Source organism: Seriola lalandi, unplaced genomic scaffold (genome assembly GCF_002814215.2).
Source record: "Seriola lalandi dorsalis isolate HSWRI2012SDOR001 ecotype SW California unplaced genomic scaffold, Sedor1 jcf7180002054686, whole genome shotgun sequence".
In the NCBI taxonomy this organism is placed as follows: Eukaryota; Metazoa; Chordata; class Actinopteri; order Carangiformes; family Carangidae; genus Seriola; species Seriola lalandi.
Window position 1 is genome coordinate 772,647 of NW_019525239.1, and position 26,349 is coordinate 798,995.

A 26,349-nucleotide genomic window follows, 5' to 3' on the forward strand; every position below is an offset into this window, starting at 1 on the left:
AGACATTTTTTTTTTAATGCCACATTTAGCTTCTTTATATTTCCATATGTTATATTCAAATGAGGCTGCGTGGTTATCTCACAGATTCATACCAAAGCAACAGCACCAGAACAGCACTGAATCACACACTGAACAAGCTTACCCAAAGTATATAATTATAAAGTCTCCTGAAATAAATAAAAATGTCATTTTTTTAAAATAAAAAGCTATTCATTTATTTATTCATTTATATAGCTATTCATTTATTTATTTTATTTTGACAAATAAAAAATAAATAAATTTATATTTTATCATATATTTCCACTTTATTTATTTCAGGATTTATTTCATTGCTGTATTTATTTCTTTATGTATTTAATATTGATTTAGATGGCGTTCCATTCTGAAAAAGCGTACCATGTGACAATTTAACTGGCCCTGTTCTTCATAGATAGATAAGTTATCCAGGTTAGACTGTTGATGATGTGACATGAGTCTGGACTTTGTTTTCTTTGAAGCTGGTGTCAGACTTCATCTGGAGCTGTTGTCACGGCAATAAGTCCTTAAAACCCAAACCTGTAAAAGTGCATCTTATTGACATTTACATCGTGACCTGATATTTTAGGGTGAATACCAGATATGCCATCATTCTCAGATTCCAATGGCTCCCTGTCTTTAAACTATAATGAAGGGATGTTGCTATAGGTATGATTTTAGATGAGAAGCATTATGATCTGTTGATGTAGCTTTTTTCAAGAACAAAAAAATCCAGACTCATGTTGAATGAACCACAGAGCTGGCACATGCTACGTGGCTCACCTACTCCAGACCAGGTTAACTTCACAGGATCAGATTAAAACCTGCTGGCCAATCACATCAGCAGAGAAATGTTTTTATAGATCAGTGGAATTATTTAGCTGGTCCAGGCCTTCCAGTTTTAAAACAGCTTCTAACAAACAGAGTCTGCCACAATAAACAAAAACAGCTACATTTGCATTTGAATCCAACAGGATTCCTGACAGTGTCCACACACACAGTTTCATCACTGCAGCTGAGAATAACATGACGAGACTTTGTGATGATTCAAAGTCCTTCTATTAACATTTAAGGCCATCCACAACCTCGCCCCCCCCATATCTGTCCGACCTCCTCCATGTTCCCACTCCCTCCCGCTCCCTCAGATCCTCTTCCTCCACACACCTGTCTGTCCCCTCAGCCCGTCTCACCACCATGGGGAGTAGAGCATTCAGCCGCTCTGCTCCCCGTCTCTGGAACCTACTACCACCCCAACTCAGAAATATCCATTCATTCCCCCATTTCAAATCACAACTCAAAACACATCTGTTTAAAACTGCCTTTTCCATCTGATGGCAATTGATATGTCACTTTTGTATTGTTTTTATTTTTATATTTCATTTTTATTGTTGCTTCTTCTTAATGTGTTTTTTTTTATTTGTGTAACTCTGTACAGTGTCCTTGAGTGCCAAGAAAGGTGCCTTTAAATAAAATGTATTATTATTATTATTATATGGAAGGTCTTACCTCCAGGTGAAAAGGCCTCACCTCAAAGATGCTGGAAAACAGACGCTTTTCCACTTCAGGGCCAATATTCTCAAAGTTGACATCTGTCGACCATACGATGGGCCACACTGAAGAAAATAAAATCATGATAATTCAAGAAAAACTCATAAAATTATGATTATTAGACTCTGTGTTGTTTTAGAGAGGAAATATCAGAAACTTTAAAATGAGGAATGTGGAGGTGGAGCTTCCTGTGAAGCTCTACTTTAGCACAGGTTGAAGAAACTGAGTCTTTTCTATTGTTAGACAGACAAACAGCAGCTGCCAGAAGCAGCTCAGGCTGCCACTGACGGTCCTTTCACCCATTTTGTTGCTCACTTGTAATATTCCTAAAAGGTATGTTTTTTTCTCTTGAAATTTTACAATTTTAATTCTCGTAATATTACAACTTTATTCTCGAAATATTATGACATTTTCTTGTAAAATTACAACTTTATTCTTGTAATATTATGACTATTCTCAAAATGTCTGAATTCTTTCTTTCCTCAATGAAGCCCTAATACTCCATCTGATGACCAAGTCCATCACAAGGCCTGACACCAGTCAGCTCACACAACCCTCAAAGGATAAAGCTGAAATTGTTCCAGTTTATCAAAAAAATGCTGAAAGATTGATTCATGCCATCTTGGTTACTTCAACACACTTACTGACTCCTGAAAAAAAACAGAGACTTGAGCTCATTCAAAACTCTGCAACCTCAGCTATTAACCATTTGATTTATAATATCCTAACTTTTATTTCTGGTTTTACTCACTTTAATGTCCTGTTTCACTATTTTCTTATTTTATCTTAATCGCTCTATTGTTATCTTTGCTTCCAGTCTTCATTGTTGCCTCAGTGCAAATTTATGAGATTAATGATAGTTTTTCCACAGTTCCTATAGTCTTATTTTTATTGTTTTTATTTATAACATGGTCATTTACTGTTCTGTTCTGGGGTTGTTTTTTTTTATTGCTTTTATTCTGTAAAGTCTGATTGATTGATAAAACCAGATCAGTCATGAAACATGCATGAATGTCAGTAATCAGGAGAGGATTTATTAAACAGCACAAAAGTCTTGATATTTCCACATGTACACAAAATCATATATCCCCAAAACCAAAGTTACGTCCTCCTTTCTGTAACTGGAGCCAAGTCATTGTCATTTTAATGTGATAATAAGACAGATTATATAAGCCACATATCAATAAACCATTTACACTTGAACTGACCAATCTACAGTATTAAGACACAAAGATGTTAGACAGTTGCTCTGTAGAGTCAAAACCAAGAGAAGTTTTCATTAATTTCGGTTATTGTAGATATAAAAGAAACTCTTCTCAACCTAATATGCTATTTACATCTGTCGTCTAAAAGAACTTGTTTAAATGTGATGTGTAACCCAAGAAAAACTGAAACATTGTTTGGCAGATAATGTGGTGCTGGATTCTTAACATGTAACTAAATCAGTCTGTTTCATGTGTGTTTTATGAGAAACTCATTCACTTAGTTTCAACTGATCAAAACTGTAAAAGAACAAACCACCACAAGGTGGTTTTTCCTGCAGCAGAGGGATTACAGGTTTGGGTCTGACGGTGCACACTGATGAGTTACAGCAGGGCTACACACGGCTCGTGTCTAAATCACTGTCTCAACCCACATGTTGACAGTGAGGTTGAGTGTTCCTTCTTGAGACACATTTTTCTCTATTTATTTTATAAGAATCACAAGGAAACAAAAATATATATTTGCCATCATGACTCATTTCTGCATGAACAGATTAGCACTGATGTGAATTTGGCCAAACCTGACAAAAAAGGAACATGGCTCAGTACCCTAACACACACGGAGCTACAATTCACACATTGTGATCCATGTGCAGATTTTACTGGTGGAGTGAAAGGCGCTCCAATAGGCACCGACACATTAAAGCGGCCTTGTTTGATTTGTGCCTGTCGGGTCTTTGACGAGCCCAGTTTGAGGATCTGGGTTCATCGTAAGTGGTTCATGTTCTCAGGGAGTGAGCAAAACTGTGCCATGTTTATTTTGCATATGTTGGGCATCGTCATCTGCACCTGCATACTTATGTAAAGGTATGGGTCAGGCCACCTAGTAGAGGTCTTCACAGGTCCAAAACTTTGGCCCCATCCAAAATGGCCCCCACAGAAAACCTGACATGCATAAATGAACTCAGAAGAACGACCGATTAGAACAGACTGGAGAATAATCACAGCTGATGCAGAACATTGTTCCAGCACTAACAAACATTAACATGTCATGATTTTATCACAAGAGTTTGCTTGGATCCATGGACCTGAGACGTTCAGTAACAGAACAACATCCTGTCTGACCAGATCAGAAAATCCTCTGGGCCCAGGTGGAGCACAACAGACTCAGTACAGCATCAACATTTGAGAGTTAAAAAATGTGGTAAAATATATTAAATAAATACTTTTCACTTTTGAACAACATGAAACAAATAGTTTAATCACAATCCCTTGAATTTGTTAATTGAAGCATTGTGGCATAGTGAACAGGAGATTTCAGTGTTACTGACCTCTAACAGATCTCCATTAGCTCTGCACTGACATCCAACATGTCGATCAATCTGTCAGGAGCGTCTATCAGCCGATAACACCGGCTGGCCAATTCATCAGTCAGGTTCCAGACCCGGATCAGGTCTTGCTTACTAAGATCCCAGTGGACTTGTGAGGACCTCTACTGTCTAGTGAAGACTGCCCCCACTGTCACATGGCCACCTCTTGCCCCTCCAACTCTTTTTGGGGGCAACGCAAGAAATAAAAAATAAAACACACCTATGTTCATTCAGTCAATATGGAAACGTAACAACAGCTTAGCTGAAATGAGTTGTGCTCGTGGGGCTGAGGACGTTGGATTTATTCTACAGTTTGTCAGTGTCAGTCTTCTCCCCACTAACAAAACCTGCTTCATTAGTTTGATTTTTAATTGAGTATTTTAGATGAGGTTCTAAACTTTGCATCAAAACCCACCCATAAGTTTTTATAACTTAGCAGAAAAAAAAACAAAAAAAAACATGACACTGGGGCTTAATTATGAACTTCAGTTAAAATGCAACTCATACAGTGGATTTATCTAGTTGCAGGTTAATGTATTAAAAAAGAAAAACACAGTAGAAGTGAGAACTCTTCCAAACAAAAAAATGAAGGGTTTCAAATGTGGAAATCTCAAGTCTTCATGAGAAACATCAATTATTACTGCATTTTAAGGCCTCAACACATCTGTTGCTCTGTCCTTAACCTGTTCAAGAAAGATCATTAACACCAACGTAAAAGGAAACATCATCATCATCATCATCATCATCATGAAATACAGAAACAAGCCATGAACAAACTGCACCAAGAAGACCTGGAAAGAAACATAAATAAATACATCTATCATTAAAGGACTTGAGGGGTTACAATATTAAGGCAATGCAGTTGCATGTTCTTGGTGTTCTCTCATGGAATTCTGGACATTTAAAAAGAAAAGCAAATATCACACTCAATTAAATAAAACTCTTCATTTGAACATGAACAAAAAAAAAAAATCTTAAGGGTTACTGCATCCACAAAACCTGACAGCAATTCATCTGGAGTCACACAACATGCTGTTGACAGGAGCACTGGACCTGGCATCCACAGACACCCTGCTTTACATCTACTATTCTTTGTCTTGTCAGAAACTGCAGCAGTGCAGAGCTACAACCTCATCCGGAGAACTCTTATGCCCGGGACACACGGCCTGTGTTACACCTGCATGATAGCCACCTCGCAGAACTGTGTCCACACCCCCAGCGTGTGCTGCTGCCGCCGCCATCAATTCAATATTTGATTTCTTTTCACCTTATTTAGCCTCATTCAGAGCCCCGCACTGATGCACACACACACACACACACACACACACACACACACACACACACACACACACACACACACACAGACACACAGACCAGCCTCCACCAAATTATTGACACAATATAACTATACCCTGCACTGGGTTTCTGCTATGACCATACAGTACATATGGTCCCCACTGTCTCCACATGCTGTTGATAAAATGGCAAAAAAAAAAAAAATAAAAAAAAAATACTACTGTATATTGTTTCCATGTCTGTGACATTCAGCCTAGATATCGACACTATAGTGAAACACGTGTTTTATGTAACGTTGCTGGTATGATGTCAATACTATCAACGGATCTTTTCCCTGTCTGTCTCTGCTGGGAACTGTGCACATGATGCATGAACAACACTAGCTGTGGCGCTGCAGACTTGTGTCTCACGCAGGCTGTGTGGACACTCTAACCTGTTCACATGAAAATCAAGACGTTCTACGACGGCCATGCACAGGTAATGCAGGCAGCGTGTCCCAGGCCTTACAGCGTACATTTCCCCAGTACAGTCAGTACAATGCTCAAGGTTGTTGCCTCTAAAAAAGGAATTACATCCTGCGACTTGTGGGCAAGTAACAGCTGGCGCTGGGGACCAATGAAATAAAATTACTAAAATTTTAAAAAACAAAAAACAAACAAACAAACAAACAAAAAAAAAAAAACAGTAAATGATGAGGGAGAAATAAGAATGGATTAAAGACTGTGTGGTCCAGAGGATAGGTCACACCCCTTTCTAGTGAATGTAGGCTCTGTAGACTGCAGAAATATCATTGTCTGACTGGTCCAGTGCCTTAGCCCTCTTGTATACCTGCATGGGAACAGAAAAAAATGATCAGTTGTAATGCAGATTCTTGCTTCACTCCTCTGGTTAATTTAGCATTTATTCATATCTTGGTAGAAAGGAGAGAGATAGTTGTTGGATCTGATGATCCAGTCTTTTAGACTCCTGTTCCCAGGTGCCCATCGTCTACTCATCTAATCTCTATGGCTTCAGAGACGATGCACTCTGTAATACTCAAGTCCCTGGGTGCAGCTGAGTTTCCTCTAATACATAATCCTGCTTTTTTCCTCAAGTACTTTTTTTCAAAGGGTGAGCCAGAGCAACAGATGTGGGTTCAATAAAATAAAAAGGTTATTAAATTCTTGAGGGGTTCATAACCTTGAGAGCATGAATGTGCTCATCTCCCATATCGTTGTCCTTGATATTTTCAGTGAGGGTGGAGCTGAAGGAAAGTTTTAATCACAATTGATTAACATTGATTTTAATCAATGTTCCCATCCTCAATGGTCACCAATATGGTGATCATTAAGGGTGGGAAGTGTCCAGCATTTTACACTCAATTTTTGGACTGTTTTGAGTGCAACATCTGGCTGGTTATAGTGCACTGCATGTTGTCGTTCTTGTCAGTGTGAAAACATTTATGCACCTAAAAACAGCAAGTGTGAGTGTGACCGTACTCACACTTGACACAGCATAGGTCAAAACGCGGTACATGTCTGGACCGTGTATGGTCAAGTGTGAAAACTGTGGATTCAGCTTGAAAGTAATCGCTAAATGTTGCTAGATAATTTAATATGTTAATTAGCATATTCATGTGTCCTATTTGCATTCAGTCTTGTGTCAGCTGGTTTCAGTCTAGTGTCAGCTGGTTTAATGCTAGCTAATTTTTTATAAAGTTAACTAACCTCTTAAGCCCGACAGACCCTGTCTGGCAGAATAACTGCCTGTAAAATTTCAGTATTTGTTTCAAAATAAGACCATCATCAATGTAAACAGTCGAAATGAAACGCAACAGTACATGTAATCCGCTCACTCCATCCCACCATGCTGAGTGTCGTATGAAACTAGAGAAGCTACTTGTTCCATTGATAGCAATCATAGCGTGGCCTGAGCTAAGCAGCTCATGTCAGCTCCAAAGCAAACACGGGGCCAAAATTCATATTTTATAGCCCCCATGTCAAATTGTGGGTTTAAGACTAAATATTCCATTAAATCCCAAAGCGGTTCTAATCCAAACAAAAGGATATTGTTTCCTTACCCTTTCTTGGTAATTCTGAGTCTATCCATACTATTTTCCCGCCTGTCCCGGCCGAGATGGGGGCTTGGATAGCAGAGACCCCCCCCCAAGCCTGAATTTCATACACAGTCTTTTGTTGCCATCTGGCACGCGTTTGGAGGTACTGCAGTTTAAACACACAGCGCTATCCTTTTCTACATCTCCTGAGGTTTCGAATGGCATGTCCCACTCCTATGAGACTTGGTTCCTTGTGATACTACCCCTGTGTGTAAGGACAAGAGGCCTTCACTGCATGGATTTTATACGTTTTGTGCACAATGGTAGAATCTGATGATACACATGAAGTGGCTAAGGGTTGTATTGTGTGTGTTGGCACACTTTGGGTACCTTGTCCAAGTGGAGAATCTGCCTGGCCCCGTCCCTACTAAAACCTTTGTAGAGTTTATGCTTTGTGGTATTTCTACATACATTGTTACAGTTGTAGTCATGAAGTTGCTGAATGAAATCATTGGCATCCCAGCGCATGGGACCATTGTTATCATGGTGTTATCCAGTGTGTAATTTTTAAATAAATTCTAGGGGAGGAAAATAATTACATTTTTCCTTTGGTTTATCACAATTTACTCAGCTATAGTAACCAAGCTCTTGCAAATGGACCTGATGGTTGTGGAGCTATGCTTAATCTATTTTGAGTATGTCTGTCTAGGCATGGCATAACCCCCAGCATCCCTAGGGCTTAACAGGCTAAGTAAATTGTAAACTGTGAGCTGTCGGGGGCACACCAGGCTCTCCATCATCTGGTGCTGTGCTTGCAAGCTTGTGTCTACGCAAATGGACACATGGTTACATTGTTGTATGATGTAGTCACAGAGAAAATGTGTTTTGTGAAATCATAGTGACCTCTGACCTTTCACCACCAAAATCTAATCACTTCTTAAGTGAATGTTTGTACCAAGTTTGAAGAAGTTTCTCAAGGTGTCAATGAGATATTGCGTCCATGAGAATGGTGCCAGACAGATAACCTGAAAACCTCTGGTCTGGGCTGTCGCTGGCATGGAGGCGTAAAAGTGTACACAAGCAAACATGAATAAATTAAACAGTTGTACCTCATTGGCAGCTGCAGCCATTGGGGTTGGATGGTTGGCCATGTCGCCCATGGAGATAGCTAGCCTCAGATCCTTCTGAATATGTTTCAAATAGTAGTCTGGCTTAAAGTTGCCCTGTAAAATATCTGGAAGAAACAGGAAGGAAGGTTATCATAAATGCGAATTAAAAAAAAAACAACTATATTTTATTTATAAAAAGGTACAATATTTTCAGTTTGGGTTGGGGGTCGTGGCAGCAGCAGGTCAAGCAAGGTAGTCAAGATGTCCCTCTTTCCCAGAGACATTTTCCAGCTCCTCTTGGGGGATCCTGATGCGTTCCCAGTCCAGATGAGATATATAATCTCTCCATTGTGTTCTGGGTCCACCCCGGATACCTCAACCAGCCACAGGCAGAAGCTCTCAACTCCCCCTCACTTCATGTTTCCAGGCTGTCTTCCTTAAGTGGTGATCAGTTGACACCTCTCCTCCACTCTTCACAGAGCGTCTGAGACATATGGCCGCAGATCTGATACAATCAAAGTCCATCACTGAGCTGAGGCCTAAGTCCACCAAGTACACTTATGAATCACCTCATCCTCGAACATGGTGTTTGTTACAGCCAATCCATGAATAGCACAAAAGTCCAACAACAAAACACCACTTGGGTTTAGATCAGGCAGGCTGTTCCTCCCACTTACTCGCTTCCAGGTGTTACCCATGTGGTGTTCAAGTCCCCCAGGAGAACTGTTTCTATGTAATACCCCTTACAGGACCTGACCCGCAGACTGTAAGAAGAGTTGATACTCCAAACTGCACAAGCACAGACAACAGTCAGAGTCTTCCCCCTACTTGCATTGTCAGTCTCTCCACATTCACCCTGCCCCTCTCACCCTGGGCAACTCCAGAAAAGGAGAGAGTCCAGCCCCTCTCCAGAAGTTTGATTTCCAGAGCCAGAGCTGTGCACTGCTACCGCGACCATGACTGGATCCCAGATTACGTGGTTGAAAATGGATGGATGGACAGATTTTGTTTGAAACTGTCTGTCTGACAATGTTAATATAACCAATTTTTCTATGGCCAAAAGCTGAACATGTCACCATTTAAGATTGAAAGGAGAAAATGTACAAATAAATACAATGAAAAAAAACAACTAATAAGCAAGGTGCAGGTAAATCAATAAACGGATGACTTTAAACTTCCTTTGTGTTGACTTACTTTGGCATTTCTGGTCCACAAAGGTGCTTGCCATCTGGCCCTGGCACAGGATGTCCAGGAAGGTCTGCTGTGATTGGCCAGTGGCCTGGGCCAGAGTGAGCCCCTCTGCAATGGTGGCCATGAAGCTGCCCTGCACCATGTTTAGGATCAGCATCATCCTTGCTGCATTCCCTGCTTCACCTTAACACACACACACACACACACATATATATATATACACACACATATATATTTTATACATACATAAAAGGAGAAACATGTTGCAGTCTCTGTGTTGAAACTGTTATGTGCCTAAATTTCTGTTGGCCTGGAATAATGGAAAACCAGAGAGCATCATCTGGCTTGTTGAGCAATCTGAACAAAGGAACAGAAACTGGAAAGCAGAGGTGAGACTTTGATCTGAAATGTCAGATATATATATATATATATATATATTCACCAAGCACTTTATTAGGAACAGCTGTACACCTGCTTATACATGCAATGTTGCAGATGAGGCCTGGAAAAAACGAAGCCTGGTCGGATGGATCTGGATTTGTGCTGAGGCAGCTTATGGTAGGATCAGAGTCTGAATTTAAGATTTAGATTGTAAGATTTTCTATTTAAGGTCCAAACATGTTGGCTGCTGTGATTTTAGTTCAACACAGGTCCATTTAGCAGAGGATGGTTGTGATTCAATACAGATGGTCTTCTGAACTATCAAAGCTGATACAACAGCTGGGACAAGTGATTGCTCAGAGAATCTCTGCTTTCAAAGGATCATTGTTATGAAAGGTCTTTTTTGTTACATTGACATGGGTGATTTTTTTTTTTTTTTTAAGGGGTGGGCAGATCGATCCCAAAATATCAATACTTTTGATATAACGTCTTGTTTTTGAAGATTGACTTTAGTGTCAATTGGATCGATACCAGTTTCAGTTTCTCTCTATTATGCTGGACTCACAGTAGAACTGTATGTGCAAACAATGTTCTGTTGTCATGAACACACAGAGGTGCACACACTCTTTGCCACTGCTTTTGTCATGTCCTGCGCACTCAAACATGAACCGACGCTCAGCGCAGCGTACAGCTCACAGCTCACCTGTACCGTTCCGACACATAAAAGCAACAATGTAATCTCAACTGTCACCATCCAATCCAACAGCAGGGCTGCACATTTAATCCTATTAAAATCATGATCTACATTCAAACTCTATAAGACAACAATTTTCATCAAGGACATCAGCTGCATCAAAACAAGCATTCTTACTTTTTCCCCTCAACAAATGACAACGCATCGTTACACCACGTGGTTCAGAGCAGCAGAAACCAGCAGTGAGGAAAATAAACCCAGTGAGAGACACCAGCAAATGACAACATGAGAGAAAATTTGTGGAAGGACAAATGACAAAATGAATCCAACCCACAAAGGTTGTGAATAGAAGAGACAAGATCCTGAAGTTGATTGTTTTTATGTTCAGTGTCAGATTGATGAAGTCGTTTAAATACTTTAGCTTTTGAAGCTAAATACAGGAGGCTTCCCTTTCTGTTGTCTAAAGCTGATGTGCCAGTCTTATATCAGACTGTATTAGATAAATGAGTGCAATTAATATTCATATTGAAAAAAAAATCATGATCTCAGTGATTCCAATTTAATCCAGAATTGTGACACACTAGCTACACTGAAGCCTGTTTCATCTGTACACTGTATCATTGGGCTGACTATACACATTACACTCTACATACCCAGGAAGAAGGAGGTCTTGCCCATGGCCTGGAAGCAGCTGCTGCAGTCTTCGTAGACTGTTCTGTCTCCAGCTGCCAGGATGACCAGCATCCCATCATTGGAGAGCTGCTGGCTTCCCGCCACTGGAGCCTCCAGGAATCGACCGCCCCGCGACGTGATCACCTGCCAATTGAATAAATAATTTAAAACATATATTTAATATATGTTTTTTCAAAAATTGTGGCTACTTTAGTGTGTGTGTGTGTGTGTGTGCGTACTGGTGTATACCTGTGAGAGTTCTGTGATGGTCTCTGGGTCTACAGTGGACATCTCTATGTAGCATTTGCCTGGCCTGATTCCCTGCAGCACTCCACTGGGTCCCAACACCAACTGAATAGCAGTAGATACAAAAACATGGAGAAGTTTTTACCCATGAGCCCGTTATTCACACCTCAATAGGAAGTCATTTACTGTAGATGAGATGATACTCACATCCCTGGCAGCCTTTGGGTCAGAGACACAGGAGAAAGTGATGTCACACATGGAAGCCACTTCTGCAGGAGTCCGGCCTAACCTGGCCCCCTCCTGGATGAACAGGTCACACTGGAGCACAGCAGACAGGAGTCAATAGCAGAAAACACACACCTACATGACCGTTCTACAGTTTATTAAAGCTACTTTATGGAGTTTCCATGTTGTTGAAATTTAGAGTTACTCACCAAGACACAACAAAAGTGCCAACTAATTTCCTTCCTCATAAAACATTTGTAAAGTTGATTTGTTAAAAATGGTAAATCCTGCATTGCTTACATCTACACTCCCCTCCAAAAGTATTGGAACAGTGAGGCCAATTCCTTTAGTTTTGCTGTAGACTGAAAACATTTGGGTTTGACATCAAAAGATGAATATGAGACAAGAGATCAACATTTCCTCTTTTATTTCCAGGTATTTACATCTGGATCTGATACACAACTTAGAAGTTAGCATTATTTGTAACGGAACACCAAATTTTTAGGTGAGCAAAAGTATTGCAACAGATAGACTTAAAATAGATTAAAGTGTATAAGTAACTTTTGTGATGCTTTTCCAGGCTTTCACCGAAGCCTCTTTCAGTTGTTGTTTCTTTTGGGGGGTTACTCCCTTCAGTCTCTTCTTTAGCAGGTAAAATGCTCTATAGGGTTTAAGTCTGGAGATTGACTTGGCCAGTCTAAAACCTTCCACTTCTTGCCCCTGATGAACTCCTTTGTTGTTTTTGCAGTGTGTTTTGGGTCATTATCTTGCTGCATGATGAAGGATCTCCCAATCAGTTTGGTTGCATCTTTCTTTAAATTGGCAGACAAAATGTTTCTGTAGGCTTCTGAGTTCATTTTGCTGCTGCCATCATGTGTTACAAGATTAATGAGCTCGTTCCAGAAGAAGCCATGCAAGCCCAAGCCATGACATTACCTCCACCGCGTTTCACAGATGAGCTTGTATGTTTGGGATCATGAGCAGATCCTTTCTTTCTCCAAACTTTAGCCTTTCCATCACTTTGGTAAAGGTTAACCTTTCCCTCATCAGTCCATAAAACTTTGTCCCAGAATTTTTCAGGCTCGTCTCTGTACTTTTTTGGCAAATTCCAGCCTGGCCTTCTTATTCTTCTTGCTAATGAGTGGTTTGCATCTTCTGGTCTAGCCTCTGTTCTTTTGTTCATGAAGTCTTCTGCGAACAGTAGATTCTGATACCTTCACTCCTGCCCTCTGGAGGTTGTTGCTGATGTCACTAACAGTTGTTTTAGGGTCTTTCTTTACAGCTCTCACAATGTTTCTGTCGTCAACTGCTGCTGTTTACCTCGGTCTACCCATTCGATGTCTGTTACTTGGTACACCAGTGGTTTCTTTCTTCTTCAGGACATTCAAAATGGTTGTACTGGCTATGCCAATGTTTGTGCAATGGCTCTAATTGATTTTCCATCTTCTCTCAGCTTCACAATTGCTTTTTTTTCACCCATAGACAACTCTCTAGTTTACATGTTAGTTACACCTCTAACTATAAATGCTATATATAAAAACTATAAAATCCAAATCTGAAACTGAGCGTAGACATTCAGTGCTATTTATTGTTTGAATAATCAATGTAATAGGACACACCTGGGCAACAATACACACCTGTCAGTCACATGTTCCAATACTTTTGCTCACATGAAAAATGGGTGTGTTCAAAATAAAAGGTGCTATCTTCTAAGTTGTGTATCAAATCCAGATGTAAATACCTGGAAATAAAAGCTAAAATGTTGATCTCTTGTCTCATATTCATCTTTTGGTGTCAAACCCAAATGTTTTCAGTCTACAGAATTGGCCTCACTGTTCCAATACTTTTGGAGGGGAGTGTATGTTTAACAGCAAGCAGCCTCATTTATTGCATTACTGCCATCAGTAGATCACTGGAAATGTGTGACACCATTTGCAGGAATATGCATCACCCCTGCATATGAGAGTCCTTATGTGCGAGATGAACAACACGAGGCCCAACTAATGAAAAAATCTCTATAGCATCACCAGAGGTCACAAACTCCGACCTTTAATAGTCAGATTAGTGTTGTTCACCTTTGCTACAATAAATGTGATCCTGTTTGAAAACACAATTTACTGTGGAATTGGTCAATACCTTGTCTTTTGGAAATTATTAAACTAAATTCATTCTAACATAACATTTTAATCAGTTTCCATGAGGAAATGCATCTTGGAATAAAAAACCATTATTGTCATTGCATTTAAAATACAACAAAATTAGAGTGCAACTGCTGATTGGTGCATGCAAGTTAAAAAAGAAACACAATCCACACAATAGAATACATGCAAACAATATATCACACAGTTAAAAAAAAATCTGATGTGTTCCAGCCCCAAAATTTCTTCTTGCACTGTGCTTGTCCACAATTAACCGTTTCTTTCAGCAGCTAAACTTTTCTCACTCTTTGTGAAACGTCTGTGTGAATGGCTGGTCATGAGTTAATGGTCTATTATCAACTGCTTTAAAAAAAAAAAAAAAAACTATAATTATTACAGCAATGCTCACTCAACAGCATTTTAAACATAATTTGATGTAACTGGATGTGTCGTCAGTTTCCTGTTTGACCGTGACTGTGTGTTGCATTACGCACCTTTTCTGCTGTGCGATTCCACACTGTGACGACGTGACCCATTTTCAGCAGGTTAGAAACTATACCGCTACCCATCAGCCCCAGACCCAGGAAGCCTATCCTGGAAGGCAAAGTGCAAGAATCAACAAACAAATCAAAACGTGAGCAAACAAATGATGAAATAAAAAAAGCATCGTTCATATACACTCACGGAGCACTTTATTAGGAAAACCTGTACACCTGCTTAGATGCTTCAGTTAATGGTCAAACATCATAATGAGTAAAAATGGGACTCAGTGACCGACATGATTGTTGATGTGAGTGTTTCTCAAACAGCTGATATCCAGGATTTTCACTCACAACAGTCTCTAGAGTTTTTACTCAGAATGCAGCAACAACAAAAGCTTCCAGTGAGCAGCAGCTCTGTGTTGATGAGAGAGGACAGAGAAAATGGACAGACTGGTTGGAGCTGACAGAAAGGCTATGGTCACTCAGATAACCACTCTTTACAACTGTGCTAAGCAGAACAGCCTCAGAGTGAACAACACGTCCAACGTTCAACAGCAGAAGACCAGGCCAGGTTACACCTCCTGAGGCTGCAGTGGACAGACTCACCAACACTGGTTAGGGCACAAAGCTGGAAAGATGCATACGCACCAAAAAATTCAGATGAATGTAGACTGTGCACATGCAGGATGCAAGCACATTTTCTTTGTACATCCCAATCAACATGGAATTGAGCCCACATGGACGAATAACACAGTCCACCCTCTGTCCCTCCAAATTTAATATGCTAATGAGTACAAATGCCTGGAATACCCCTCTCTCCAGGATCAGGAAAAATGGCAAAACCAAGCAGAAAGTCGCCAAAGAGACACTTACGAGGAGGAGGTATTGCTGTTAGAGGTAGAGTCCAAAATAAATAGGTTTAATTCTGCACTCTGGCATTAATAACAACAGAAAACAAACGAGGTGGGAGTGTGGCAGAGGCTGTTAATGCGGTGGGGCCTGACGTGTCCTGCACAAGGAACTTAATGCATGTTCTCTTGATTGAAATTTGTAAAAAATGTTTACAATAGTATTTTGTTTATTTCACACACTATACATCCACCGTTGTTTTCAATAGACACTCAAATGGTATGAAGCAATGTGCCAGGCAAAATGTGAGACTATCCAAATCTTTGCCAACATTACGCAATAGTGGTGTGTGTGTGTGTGCGTGTGCGTGTGTTCGTTCAAACCGATTACATCAGTGAAAGCGTCTCTGGCTGCTATTGCACAAATTGCACTGTAATATCGGCCTGTTCAACCACATTGTATGGGAACTTTATACACCTGGCTGACATACAATGATTCCATCCTGTACAGCTGGCATTGTGCGGCTCAAGGATGACTGCCACAGTCCAGATTGGTCTGCCTGTTCTCTCTGAAATGCCATTTTTGCCTAGTAACTCAAGTGTGTTCAGCACTCGTAAGGGAACAGGCAATAACGCCTCACCCTGTACCTCACCAAAGCCGGACCCAACTCAGCACAGTTCCAAGAGGATTGCCCTAGGAAATCTTAAATCTCTGATAAGTCGGCCATCATCACAGGTCCAAAACATCTGCGTGGTCTCTAAATACCATATACCATATTTTAAATCCAAAGCTGCCATTGTTATTAGGGTATATATTTCATCCTTTTGTGCTTTTATGTCCATTATGTCATTTAATTGCGTACACAAGGATGTGTTGTCATTTCCAATAAGGCTTTGATGAGTAGTTGTTTTGACATGTGGTCCGAAAGACTTGTAGATCGTTTCGTAATGTTAGTTGTTTCACTGCATCACCTCTAAGTGTTGCCAACTGACTAAAACTATTAGAAACGTGTGTATGCCACACATGAAGCTGGCGTGGAGGAACACAAATCGTCACATTCATCTCACTTTTGATGCATGATAAATGACAACAAAATTAAGTTATAAATCTGTAAAAACAATCCACTGTGTTAACCTTTTGATCCATCTCCAGCTGAATTTCATCAGTAACTGATAATGGTGTTCAACACTGGTGTAGTGAGGTTTTGTTACTACCTTTTATCTGTGGGTGTGATGCTGCCATTGATGGCTGTGCTGTCGGCTGCTTGGATAGATGTTGACCCTGTGTCCTGCACAATCAAAAACAACAGTCAACATCATCCTCAAGGAAACAAGTTGTACCCAGGTTTGCTACATACATCAGTAAGGAACAAAACCTGCTGCTGAAATTTTGTTATTCAACACAGTATAGTTTATAATGTAAAGCACATCATGGAAAAAGATTAATTCGTATTAACATAAATCCATTTAAGTTTAAAAATTTTTGACCAGTTACTTCACCTCTTCAATTATCTTCAGGCGCTTGCTAATGGGTTCCATTGATGAGGCTGGCTGTGGAGAGAGAGCAAACAATCAAGAGATGATCAATAAACTCTACACACTTCACACTGCAAGTTCACATCAGAGTATCTTCAGCAAAACTATGTAATTACAAAATTATGTAGTAAACATTTTATGAAATCACAGTTACTAACAAACAACACTACATGCAGATCAGTCACATATTGGTGATGACTGGTATTTAAATTTTTGTCCTTTATGATTTGACTTGAATTACTTTTCAGAAGTGCTAAATATTAAACATGGGCCTGCGCTCAGGGACATTTAGGGCTGACTGTAAAAATGCAACTGAGAAATTGGGTGATTTGTGCCATGAGAAACACTACTGCCTCCAAGAAACACAGCTTGTGTGTGTCGAGACAGAAGTGAAGAGGATAACACAAGGTGCCACATTAGCATCTTACTCTACTGGTCAAACCGGAACCAAACTGACACATTCAGAGACACACACATCTACAGAGTCTCAAACTGGCTATCTAATGAGATCTGATATAATGAGGTGACAGACAACATAACATCCATTCCTGTAACTGAACCAGAGAAGGAAACATTATAAAGATGCAGAGGCACCTACCTTCTCAGACTGGCTGAGGAGGAAGTGATGGAAATGTGGGTCATCCTTCACAGGCTGCAACAGAAGAAGAGTTCAGTGGGACAGTTCTCTCTGTGCAGATGGCAGATGGATATGTATTGACCTGACAGAACATAATGTGCAGAAACCCTTGAATCTACACTGCACAGTGCTGACACATCAGGGCTCCCATTGTGGTCCGTGATTTTCTACAGTTTCTGCTCACAAATTTGTGATTGTGCTCTGAACTGTTGATGATGAAAGGCTAATTAAACCAATGAGGATCCTATGGGTGTTCAACTGCTGAACAGTTCATCCAGGATTAATAAATACAGTAGTCTCAGAACACTCACACCAACAGAGAGCAACAGTTTGCCATTCAACAGAACCAGAGGTGCAGAAAGTGACACAACTGGTGTGTGCTTTATATAATGAATAGAATGACTGATCTCTTTACATTTATTTATACACTGATCACTGTGTAACCGTTTCAGCCAGAACCTGAAAGTGACTTAGAAGTATATGGTAATCTTTTAAAATATCTCAGTGTGGGGTTATCAGGTGACAAAGTGAAAAGAGGTCATATTTTGGAGAAATATGAAAGTGGCTGAGCACGAATCCTCAGAAACCAGACAGTATTGATTCTAATACTTGCACTTCTATTAAAATGATCAGTTCGACCCACAAAGCTGGTCACTGTCTGCTTCTTCCAATGTCAGTGGAAACTGGTAAACTCAGTACAACTCCCAAATACAATGACACGATTTCAAAGATCCATTTCAGTCTGGAAACCAAAATTAAATTAACTGGATCCAGATTTATAAAGCAGCAAATATATGAGCAGCAAATATATGAGCATGAGTTGCCGCAGTACTTTAGATGGAAGAAATGGTTGAGTTTTGCATACAATGATAGGTGAAACAAGAAAATGTGCCAATTCTGTTTACACATGAACAGTCCATGAAGAAGGCTGAGAGGAGCAGTAGCTGGCAGTGCAAGCTTCTACTGTTCGAGTTTAATTAACTACATTCAAAAAAAGTTATTGAGGAGGGGGGTGCACGGTTTCCACTATGAAGAATAACTACTTCTTGTATAATGATGCAAAATTAGGGCTGTTGGGCTCACAGAACATTACCATCCAACTCACCATGTTTGATGGTTGTGAAAATGTTTCCACTGACATAAAGAAGACCAGTTAATGACTCATCTTTTATCTGGGGGTGCAATGTTTCTTTACACACACAAACACAAGCCAGCCTGGTGATCACAACGGATTGAGAGCATTTTATTCACAAGTGGTCAACAACCCTGGTCCTGAGGAGCAGGCTGCTAATGGAAAGCAGGAAGCCAACCAGGAAATTGCACATTTCTGGGTCAACTCAACCAAACCTCAGCCTCCTTTTGGGCCTCCACATACAGAGTTGGTGACCACGGCAAACACACAGTTTCAGTAGTCAAGAGTGAGCACCAAAAAAGGTCAGAAGGGAAAGGTCTGCAGTTGTTGGTGATTAAAGCCAAAGGTTAAGGTCAGGTAGAAGAGCAGCAAGGCAAGGCAGGCTTGGTGGGAAGGGGGGGTTCACCTACACTGCTTTCCCATTTGAATCCTGAGCCAGGTCCAGCCCCCAGCCTCTCAATACTGGATGGCTCGGGGTCAGAGTCAGTTAAGTCCTTAAGGAGGAGAGAGACACACATTCACCTTCTAAATCAAAGGTGTCTGCTGTAGTGGGGGACATTTCTCTGTCACAGATGGAGGAGTCCTTCACTTTGTTAGGGTGGAGGCAGAAATCTTAGACAGACAAGAACCTCAAAACCTGGACAAACAACACCAAACTGATCTGCATGGACACCACTAGAGATGGGACAGAAAATAAGTTTTTGTAATTTGGGTGAACCGATCTTTTATGTCATGGTACTGATGTTATTTTGATGATATTTACTGTGGGCTTTTACAATGCAAAGCCTTGGTACATGGTTCCTTTTATGTCTCTGCTGTATTTTAATTTTAGTCTGCAGGATTCACCAAGTTAAACTTACACTTAGGTATAACTACAACATTGAACGCAATTTAATACTGACCAAAGTATGAAGAAAAACCAGTCGGGACGATATGGCCTAGAATTATTTATCATCATATCCATTTTTTCCAGTATATCTTAGCAGAACATAACAATAATTCCTAATTATAGACTTAATTAGCTAATGAAATTAACTTGGCCTGGACCAAGAAGCAGAAAATTGATGGATGGATTAATCCACTGGGTCTGAAAGTCTTAATGCCGATGCATCCCAACAAAAACTAAAACTAAAACAAAATGAACCCCATTATATTTACCGTTTGTTAATATCACCACATGAACCATACTTAAGGACTGTTAAACATTCACACCCCCCCACCCCACTTGCAGTGGCTCAATGTGACACCACCTACTAAGGCCTTTTTGGGGAATCTGAATTCATTGAATTCAAGACTTTTCAAGACCTGCAGATAAACAGACTAAAACACCACAGGACCGCCCTTATGAGTGAGTGAAGTAACTGATCCTGGGACAGGATGGAAGATGTGGTTTTCTTTCAGATTTATGTGAATGAGAAATACAAGTTTATATGCTGACGGGGAATCAAGGACAGTACTGGGTCTGACACAGGCCAGTCAGTGGACCAGAACTTCAAATCACTCTGTAATCTTGTTTAATTCTTTTATTTATGTTATTTATATTTGTTTATGATTATGTTGTGGATAAGTTTTTTTTTTTTTTTTTATAAATTGTATGCCCCATTATTAATGTTTGTGTATTAGACTCATGAGCGGAACGTTGTGCATGTTTCTGTCCTCATGAAGCTTCAGTTAACAGATGTGATCACTTTAAAATGGTAGGCCACTAAAATATACATTACAGGTTTAGTGGAGACAATTTCACCAAATTGTTTTAGGGGTCAGTCTAATGCCTGGGTGTTTTGAAATCAACATTCCCAACAGACAGTGATAGGATCTGGCTCGATGCATTGAGGAGAGAAGAATGAGGGTCAGAACTTGTTAACAGTCTATAAATCTATAAAGTGAATCTCCATCTCTTCACTTCTCCTTGTGTTCTCTCTTTTTCTTTTCTAAATACTGTACATTGAGTAAACATCTATTTGACTAATGTTTGAACTTGTCAGGGACCAACTGACCTTCTCAGAGGGGTCCTTCAGGGCACTGAGATCTTCATCATCCTCCTCCAGTATTTTCAGAGGCTTGTTCGGTGTCTTCTTTCCTTTTGAGTCTCCTTTGCCATCTGAGTTCTGTCAAAAACAGACCATCATTATTTAGTGCAGCCATTTAAACTGTCAAGAGAGCTGAAGGATAACTTTCTGAATTCAGGGTGGCTTTACAATAAACCTTGACTGAGCAAAAGAGAAAACTGTTTCCCCCCCAGTGTTGAATCAACTGATTCTGGTGGGCAGATGACCTAGACAGAGACCATGTGTCCGCCTGAACAAACTAACGACTAGGGATGCCCAGATCACATTTTTTTTGCCACCAATACTGATACCGATCATCTATGAGTGAGATTGGCCAATGCTGATAATTTTTAGCAGACATTGCAGGGCTCCAGACTGCGACACATATGCACCTATTTTTTGTGAGTGTGTGAGTTAAAATGAAACATGGTCATGCCATGATCATTATTCATTAGGCTGTTTTCGTGCCCTGCATGTACTGCGTTGTAGTTGAACATTGTTTTTTCTCCTTCACTGGCTCAGTCGGTCTGACTACCTGACCTTTCATCAGAATACAGGTGCAGACATGGACAGACAGAGACACTGGGCTAACTCAGTACCCGTGGCTGTGGTATGATAGCAATGTTGTGTGCATAGTTTAAGCAATGTGACCCATTCATTGTAGACAACTTTAAACTTGTTAGAAAGTAAACGCAATTCAAGTTTAAACTCCTGCCGGGACTTTGCCCCTGCCCTCTTCTTTTCAAGAGGAGAACATAATCGTCATCAAATTCAGCTCTGCCTATAATAGAGCCGGGGGTTAAATTGGGCCAGGGGGCTGAGCTCCGTCTCTGTCAATATAAGATTGTATCACACTAATATTTTCTAAATCTCCCAGTAAACCTAATAGCATGTGAGTAGCATACACAGTCTCTAGTAGCACGGAGAGCACAGTTAGACACTTGGTAAAATCATTTTGTTCAGTGGTGAGTTTAAGGTCACAGGGTGATAAGACGCCGACAGCGCACAGACAGACAAGACAGAGAAACAGAGTTCTGCAGACCATCAGGACAAAGTGAGAAATATCCATAAATCTGTTATTGCCATTTATTCCCCATTCTGTACACACAGACAGGTGTGTGAGTGAGTTACTATGGTTACCACGACACTCTGTATCTCTGTCACTCTGTAAATTTCTCATAAAAAGGTTTTTAGGTTAGTATGCTTTTACAAAAATCATGAATATTATTGTACCTCATTACTGAAACTATATACTGAAAAGATATAATTTTACATTAAAGTGATATGCAACAACCAGACAACCTGTCTGAAGGAATGAATTTACCAAAAAATGCAGATTTTTCTTAAATTAGTTCAGTGACACATTCATGATTCCCCATCATAAAACTCTAATGTGAAATTAAGAGAGACAGTTACATCTCATCAAATTGTAATGCCTGATTTTTTCCAAGAGTTAGTTTGTGAATTAAATGTTATACATACTCAATCAGTAAACTTTGGAAACAATGACATGATTGGATCTTATCAATCATAACTGCAAGTGGTAAATGTGACATGGATAACGTATTACAAGTCTTACTGACCTTGTTGTCTTTGCTAGCAGCTGTTCAGTTAAAATCTGCATTTTAAAGCTGAAACTGTCTTTGTTGTTCTTCGTTCATAGTATTTCCTGCATCTAACCAACAGCAGAGTAGAGAATCTGCTTTCTGTTTACATTGGCATGCTCATGCTCAGTGCACATGAATGGTCACGTATGTGTGTTTTCAGGTGTGTTAGTCTGGAGAGAGATCATTTCTGATACAAAGCTAAAACGCTCGTCTGGACGGAGATCGTTTTCAGATGCAAACGTAGTAGTGCGGACGTAGCCTGAAATTCATACCTTAGGTGCATGTCAACAAAAACCAACAACTTATAGAAGAACCAAAAGACAATGAGAATAAATAAAAACTTTTTATAAAAGCAAGATCCATTACAATGTGCTGGATTAATTGTTCAAAAACGACCCCCTCACCTGTTCTTTTCCCTTTGCTTTCTTTAGGAAGTCTTCGACTGCATCGACTGCCTGCTGGAAGCGTTTCCCTTTGTTTATCTTGATCATCTCCTCTTTGTGAGCGTGGTAGGGCTTCAGCTGTTCTACTTTGATCCAGGCACTGGACAGACACACAGACACAGCCCTTAAACATTTGTTGGAGAAGGTATTGTGAGGTCAGTCAAGACAGAAACCTTACACTGCAAACTTACTGGTCTTCAGTTCCAAAGAATTTCACAAAGTGGCATTTTTTGCCCCTGGGCTTTTTCAGGTCCTTTGGAGGGCTTACTATCTGAAATTTGATGAAATGTGTTATAGAGCTATATTAGCATAAGAATTGTCATGCAAATAGAAGAATGTATTTGAACCAGCCACTGACATGTCTTCAGTTCTTACCTTTCCTGGCCATGGTGGGTAACGACCGAGCTTCCCCCTGAAATAAGAGTGATATGTTTAGCCTTGGTGTATGTCTTGCTGGTGTTGGACCTTAGTACATATTTTGTACCAAATGCATTCAAAGTACTGAGTATTGAAAATGATTAAGTCCAGAAAGATGCCATCAATTGTCTGGTCAGAGTTTTGTTCTTTGATAGGCCAGTTTCTGATGAAATCAAAAGATTATTAAAAGGTTCCAGTACAGCTGCTTGTATTCAAACAACATTTGACTTCTGGGAACTTTATTTCTTTTGCTGTATGAAAGCTGTGCCAAATCTCAGTTATCAGCACTTTAACAGACATTTCCATGAATACCCAGCTCTACTTTCTCTTGGTTGTGACAATGTAAGACTGCAAGTAGTGGCTTAAAAAAGCAGAACTACAAAACCAGTCAGTTGTATCACACTACTGGACTATAGCCAGGACAAAATAGCAAAAATCCTTCAGCATAACACAATGGAGGTGCAGTGTTGCTCTGTGAGGCACCTGATGTTTAATTTTGATATTGTGTTTATAGATGATTATCATCCCCTGGTGTTTTTCAGTCAGTTTATAGGGTTCTACTTGATCCAATCTTCTTGTCTTAATTTGCTGTTATGTCCTCATATGTTGTACTAACATTTCCTCTTGCCACATTACCTAATTTCATAGTCTGTCAGATGCTTTCAGTTGAAGACTATTAGCTACTACTACTGTTAAATATTATTTAGCAGTAGCCACGTGTCAGTATGAAGTCTGACATGCTTAATAACACGATATTCAAAGCAGCTGGCGACTAAAACATGTAACTAGAGAAAACAAAAAATTGCTGTGTAACGTTTGTGGAATTGGTCGATTAATCCAGTTTAAAGACACAGATGGGCAACATTGTTGTTATGCGTATTCCTTATGTAAGAGGGACCCTGTCCCACTTTCTCTGTAGTATATTTTGTAATGTTGATAATACCATCATGAAACTAGTGCTACAAAGCGACATGAGACGACCAGTTTGAAGTAACCCTAACCCTCTACACACAAATAAGCCACATATGTGGATTATATTGACCAGAATTCAGCCTCTGAGGAAAACATGCAAATCCAAAGAAGTAAACGGGAGAAAGAGCGGCCACAGTTAACACGGAAGCCGAGCAGATGCGAATCCACCTCCAGTAGAAATCCGCTCAAGCTACAGAGCTAGCAAAGCTCGTCACAACCACAACATGTCACAAAATTACAAAATTTAAAGTATTTAATGGAAGCTTTACTCAACACGTCGTCGTGAAGAATTGAAACTTATACCTAATAACAGACAGGTTTGTGTCCGGAAAAACTATCTCCATTAAGTCTCAACCTTTCCTGTAGCTTGTCCGCTAGCAGCTAACGACAGCTGTTGGCTGAGTCAGCTTGGTTAGCAATTTGTTTGGGTTGACTATCAACTAACCTAGTACGCAAACACTTAAATTAATTACATGTGGTTAACACCAACAAGAATCATTTGCGTTAAACCAACTAATACAATACTTCTGCAGGCAATGCAGGTTCATGCAGCGGCAACGAAAGCGTTTAACAGTGTTTAAAGGTTATCTCACCACACTAGGTCCCCGATCCTTAGATGCACCGTCGCCATCTTACAACTTTAATAAAACGTCGCACTGAATGAGGGGGGAAGACAACACACACCCACTAATCACATGAGGACGAACCTTTCCTCTCTATGTAACATCCGCTACAATACTGTCTCTATTATTGCTCAGCGTAATGTTGAAAGATAGTTTCTTACAAGCCATAAAAATAAATATAAAATATACAGTAATTCAACATAGCGTTAAACAAAACTTAACAAAGGAAAATAAATAACTAAACAAAAATACATGTTGTGTTGTCAAATCTGAATGTTACATTTATGAATTATATTAAATGATTCATGATATTGTATTTGCACTGAAATTTTCACGAGCTTTAGTTTTAAATAATAGATTTTTGTCTAAATCTTTACCTACAGTCTGGGTGCTTTCATGTTCAGCTCTTTTCAACAGGACTTACTGCCACCTAACGGTGGGAGGACGACCTTCTCTGGGGCCCCTGGGGGTCTTTTTTTATTTCTTTATTTCAAATATTTCACATAATCAATAGGACAAAGGACCACAACAGCAAATAAAAAAAATATGAAAAAAATGTCAGGGGTTAAGATAAATAAATAGAAAGTAACTTAAATGAAAACATTAAAATAGCACAATTTCATAGTTTTAATAGTTTTTTGGTTTTGTCCAAGTTATTGTCTTACTATAGCTTTAGCTCCATTTCTGTGTTGAAAACATGAAAGTGAGGTTTCATTTCAGCAATTTTTCATTAATGAATGTAAAACTTTGCAAAAAATATAATGAGATTGATTAGGAAATATTCATTTTCATATTTTGTGTCGATCATTAATAAACCAAAAAATACATTTTTCAACAGAAGCTCAAAGCTACAAGCCCCTAGGGAAACTCTACACACAGCAGATATTAAGGTACACTTGCAGTACAGTATTAAATATCTGCTGCCCTCTGCATAGCCTATGCATGTTCATATATCGAATGTGTAAAATATGGGTACATATAAAACATATACATGTTTAAAAATTATATATAAAACCTTTAAGTAAATGAAACAATTTCATATATTGACATATAAATACAGCCCATACAAATATGTATGTTTATATATGTATGTTTATATTGTAGACATGTTACATAAATACATATCCGTCCTTAAACCTGTCAATATATGTTGATGTTATATACAGTAGACTCCAAAAGTCTGATACCACTTTCCCAGACTTTGAAGTTAGACATGTTTAAAATTAATGAGAAATTAATAAGAAAAACATACATGAGTATACAGTATTTTTTATATGTATGTTGCTTAATAAACTTTCATATATAAATTAAATATGTATCTTTAGCATGTATGGCCGCAACATGTCACACCATGTAAAAAAAATAATTATATACATATTTCTGATTAATGTAAATACACAAATTTTACTATGGGTATTTCATATACACTAAGTTGTAAACTTGTATCTTCATTTATCCAGAGGATGTATATATGTGATAATA

The 26,349-nt window shown here is 39.4% G+C and overlaps 1 protein-coding gene across 2 annotated transcripts; it reads right to left on the bottom strand.

The window, feature by feature from the left end:
* Positions 1–2,575: 2,575 nt before the first annotated feature.
* Positions 2,576–24,917, bottom strand: glyr1 (glyoxylate reductase 1 homolog (Arabidopsis)). Of its 2 annotated transcripts, XM_023422852.2 has the most exons (16): positions 24,838–24,917; positions 23,231–23,267; positions 23,047–23,126; positions 22,817–22,955; positions 20,755–20,865; positions 19,168–19,251; positions 17,587–17,640; positions 16,953–17,003; positions 16,668–16,741; positions 14,617–14,716; positions 11,967–12,077; positions 11,763–11,864; positions 11,495–11,657; positions 9,770–9,949; positions 8,576–8,700; positions 2,576–6,259 (listed from the first exon to the last, which is right to left on the bottom strand). In XM_023422852.2, exons 1-16 carry the CDS (start codon positions 24,873–24,875, stop codon positions 6,185–6,187), a joined length of 1,524 nt encoding a protein of 507 aa, XP_023278620.1. In that variant the 5' UTR covers positions 24,876–24,917; the 3' UTR covers positions 2,576–6,184. The 2 variants fall into 2 exon arrangements, with proteins under 2 accessions (XP_023278620.1, XP_023278621.1); XM_023422853.2 differs by lacking the exon at positions 19,168–19,251.
* Positions 24,918–26,349: the final 1,432 nt, after the last annotated feature.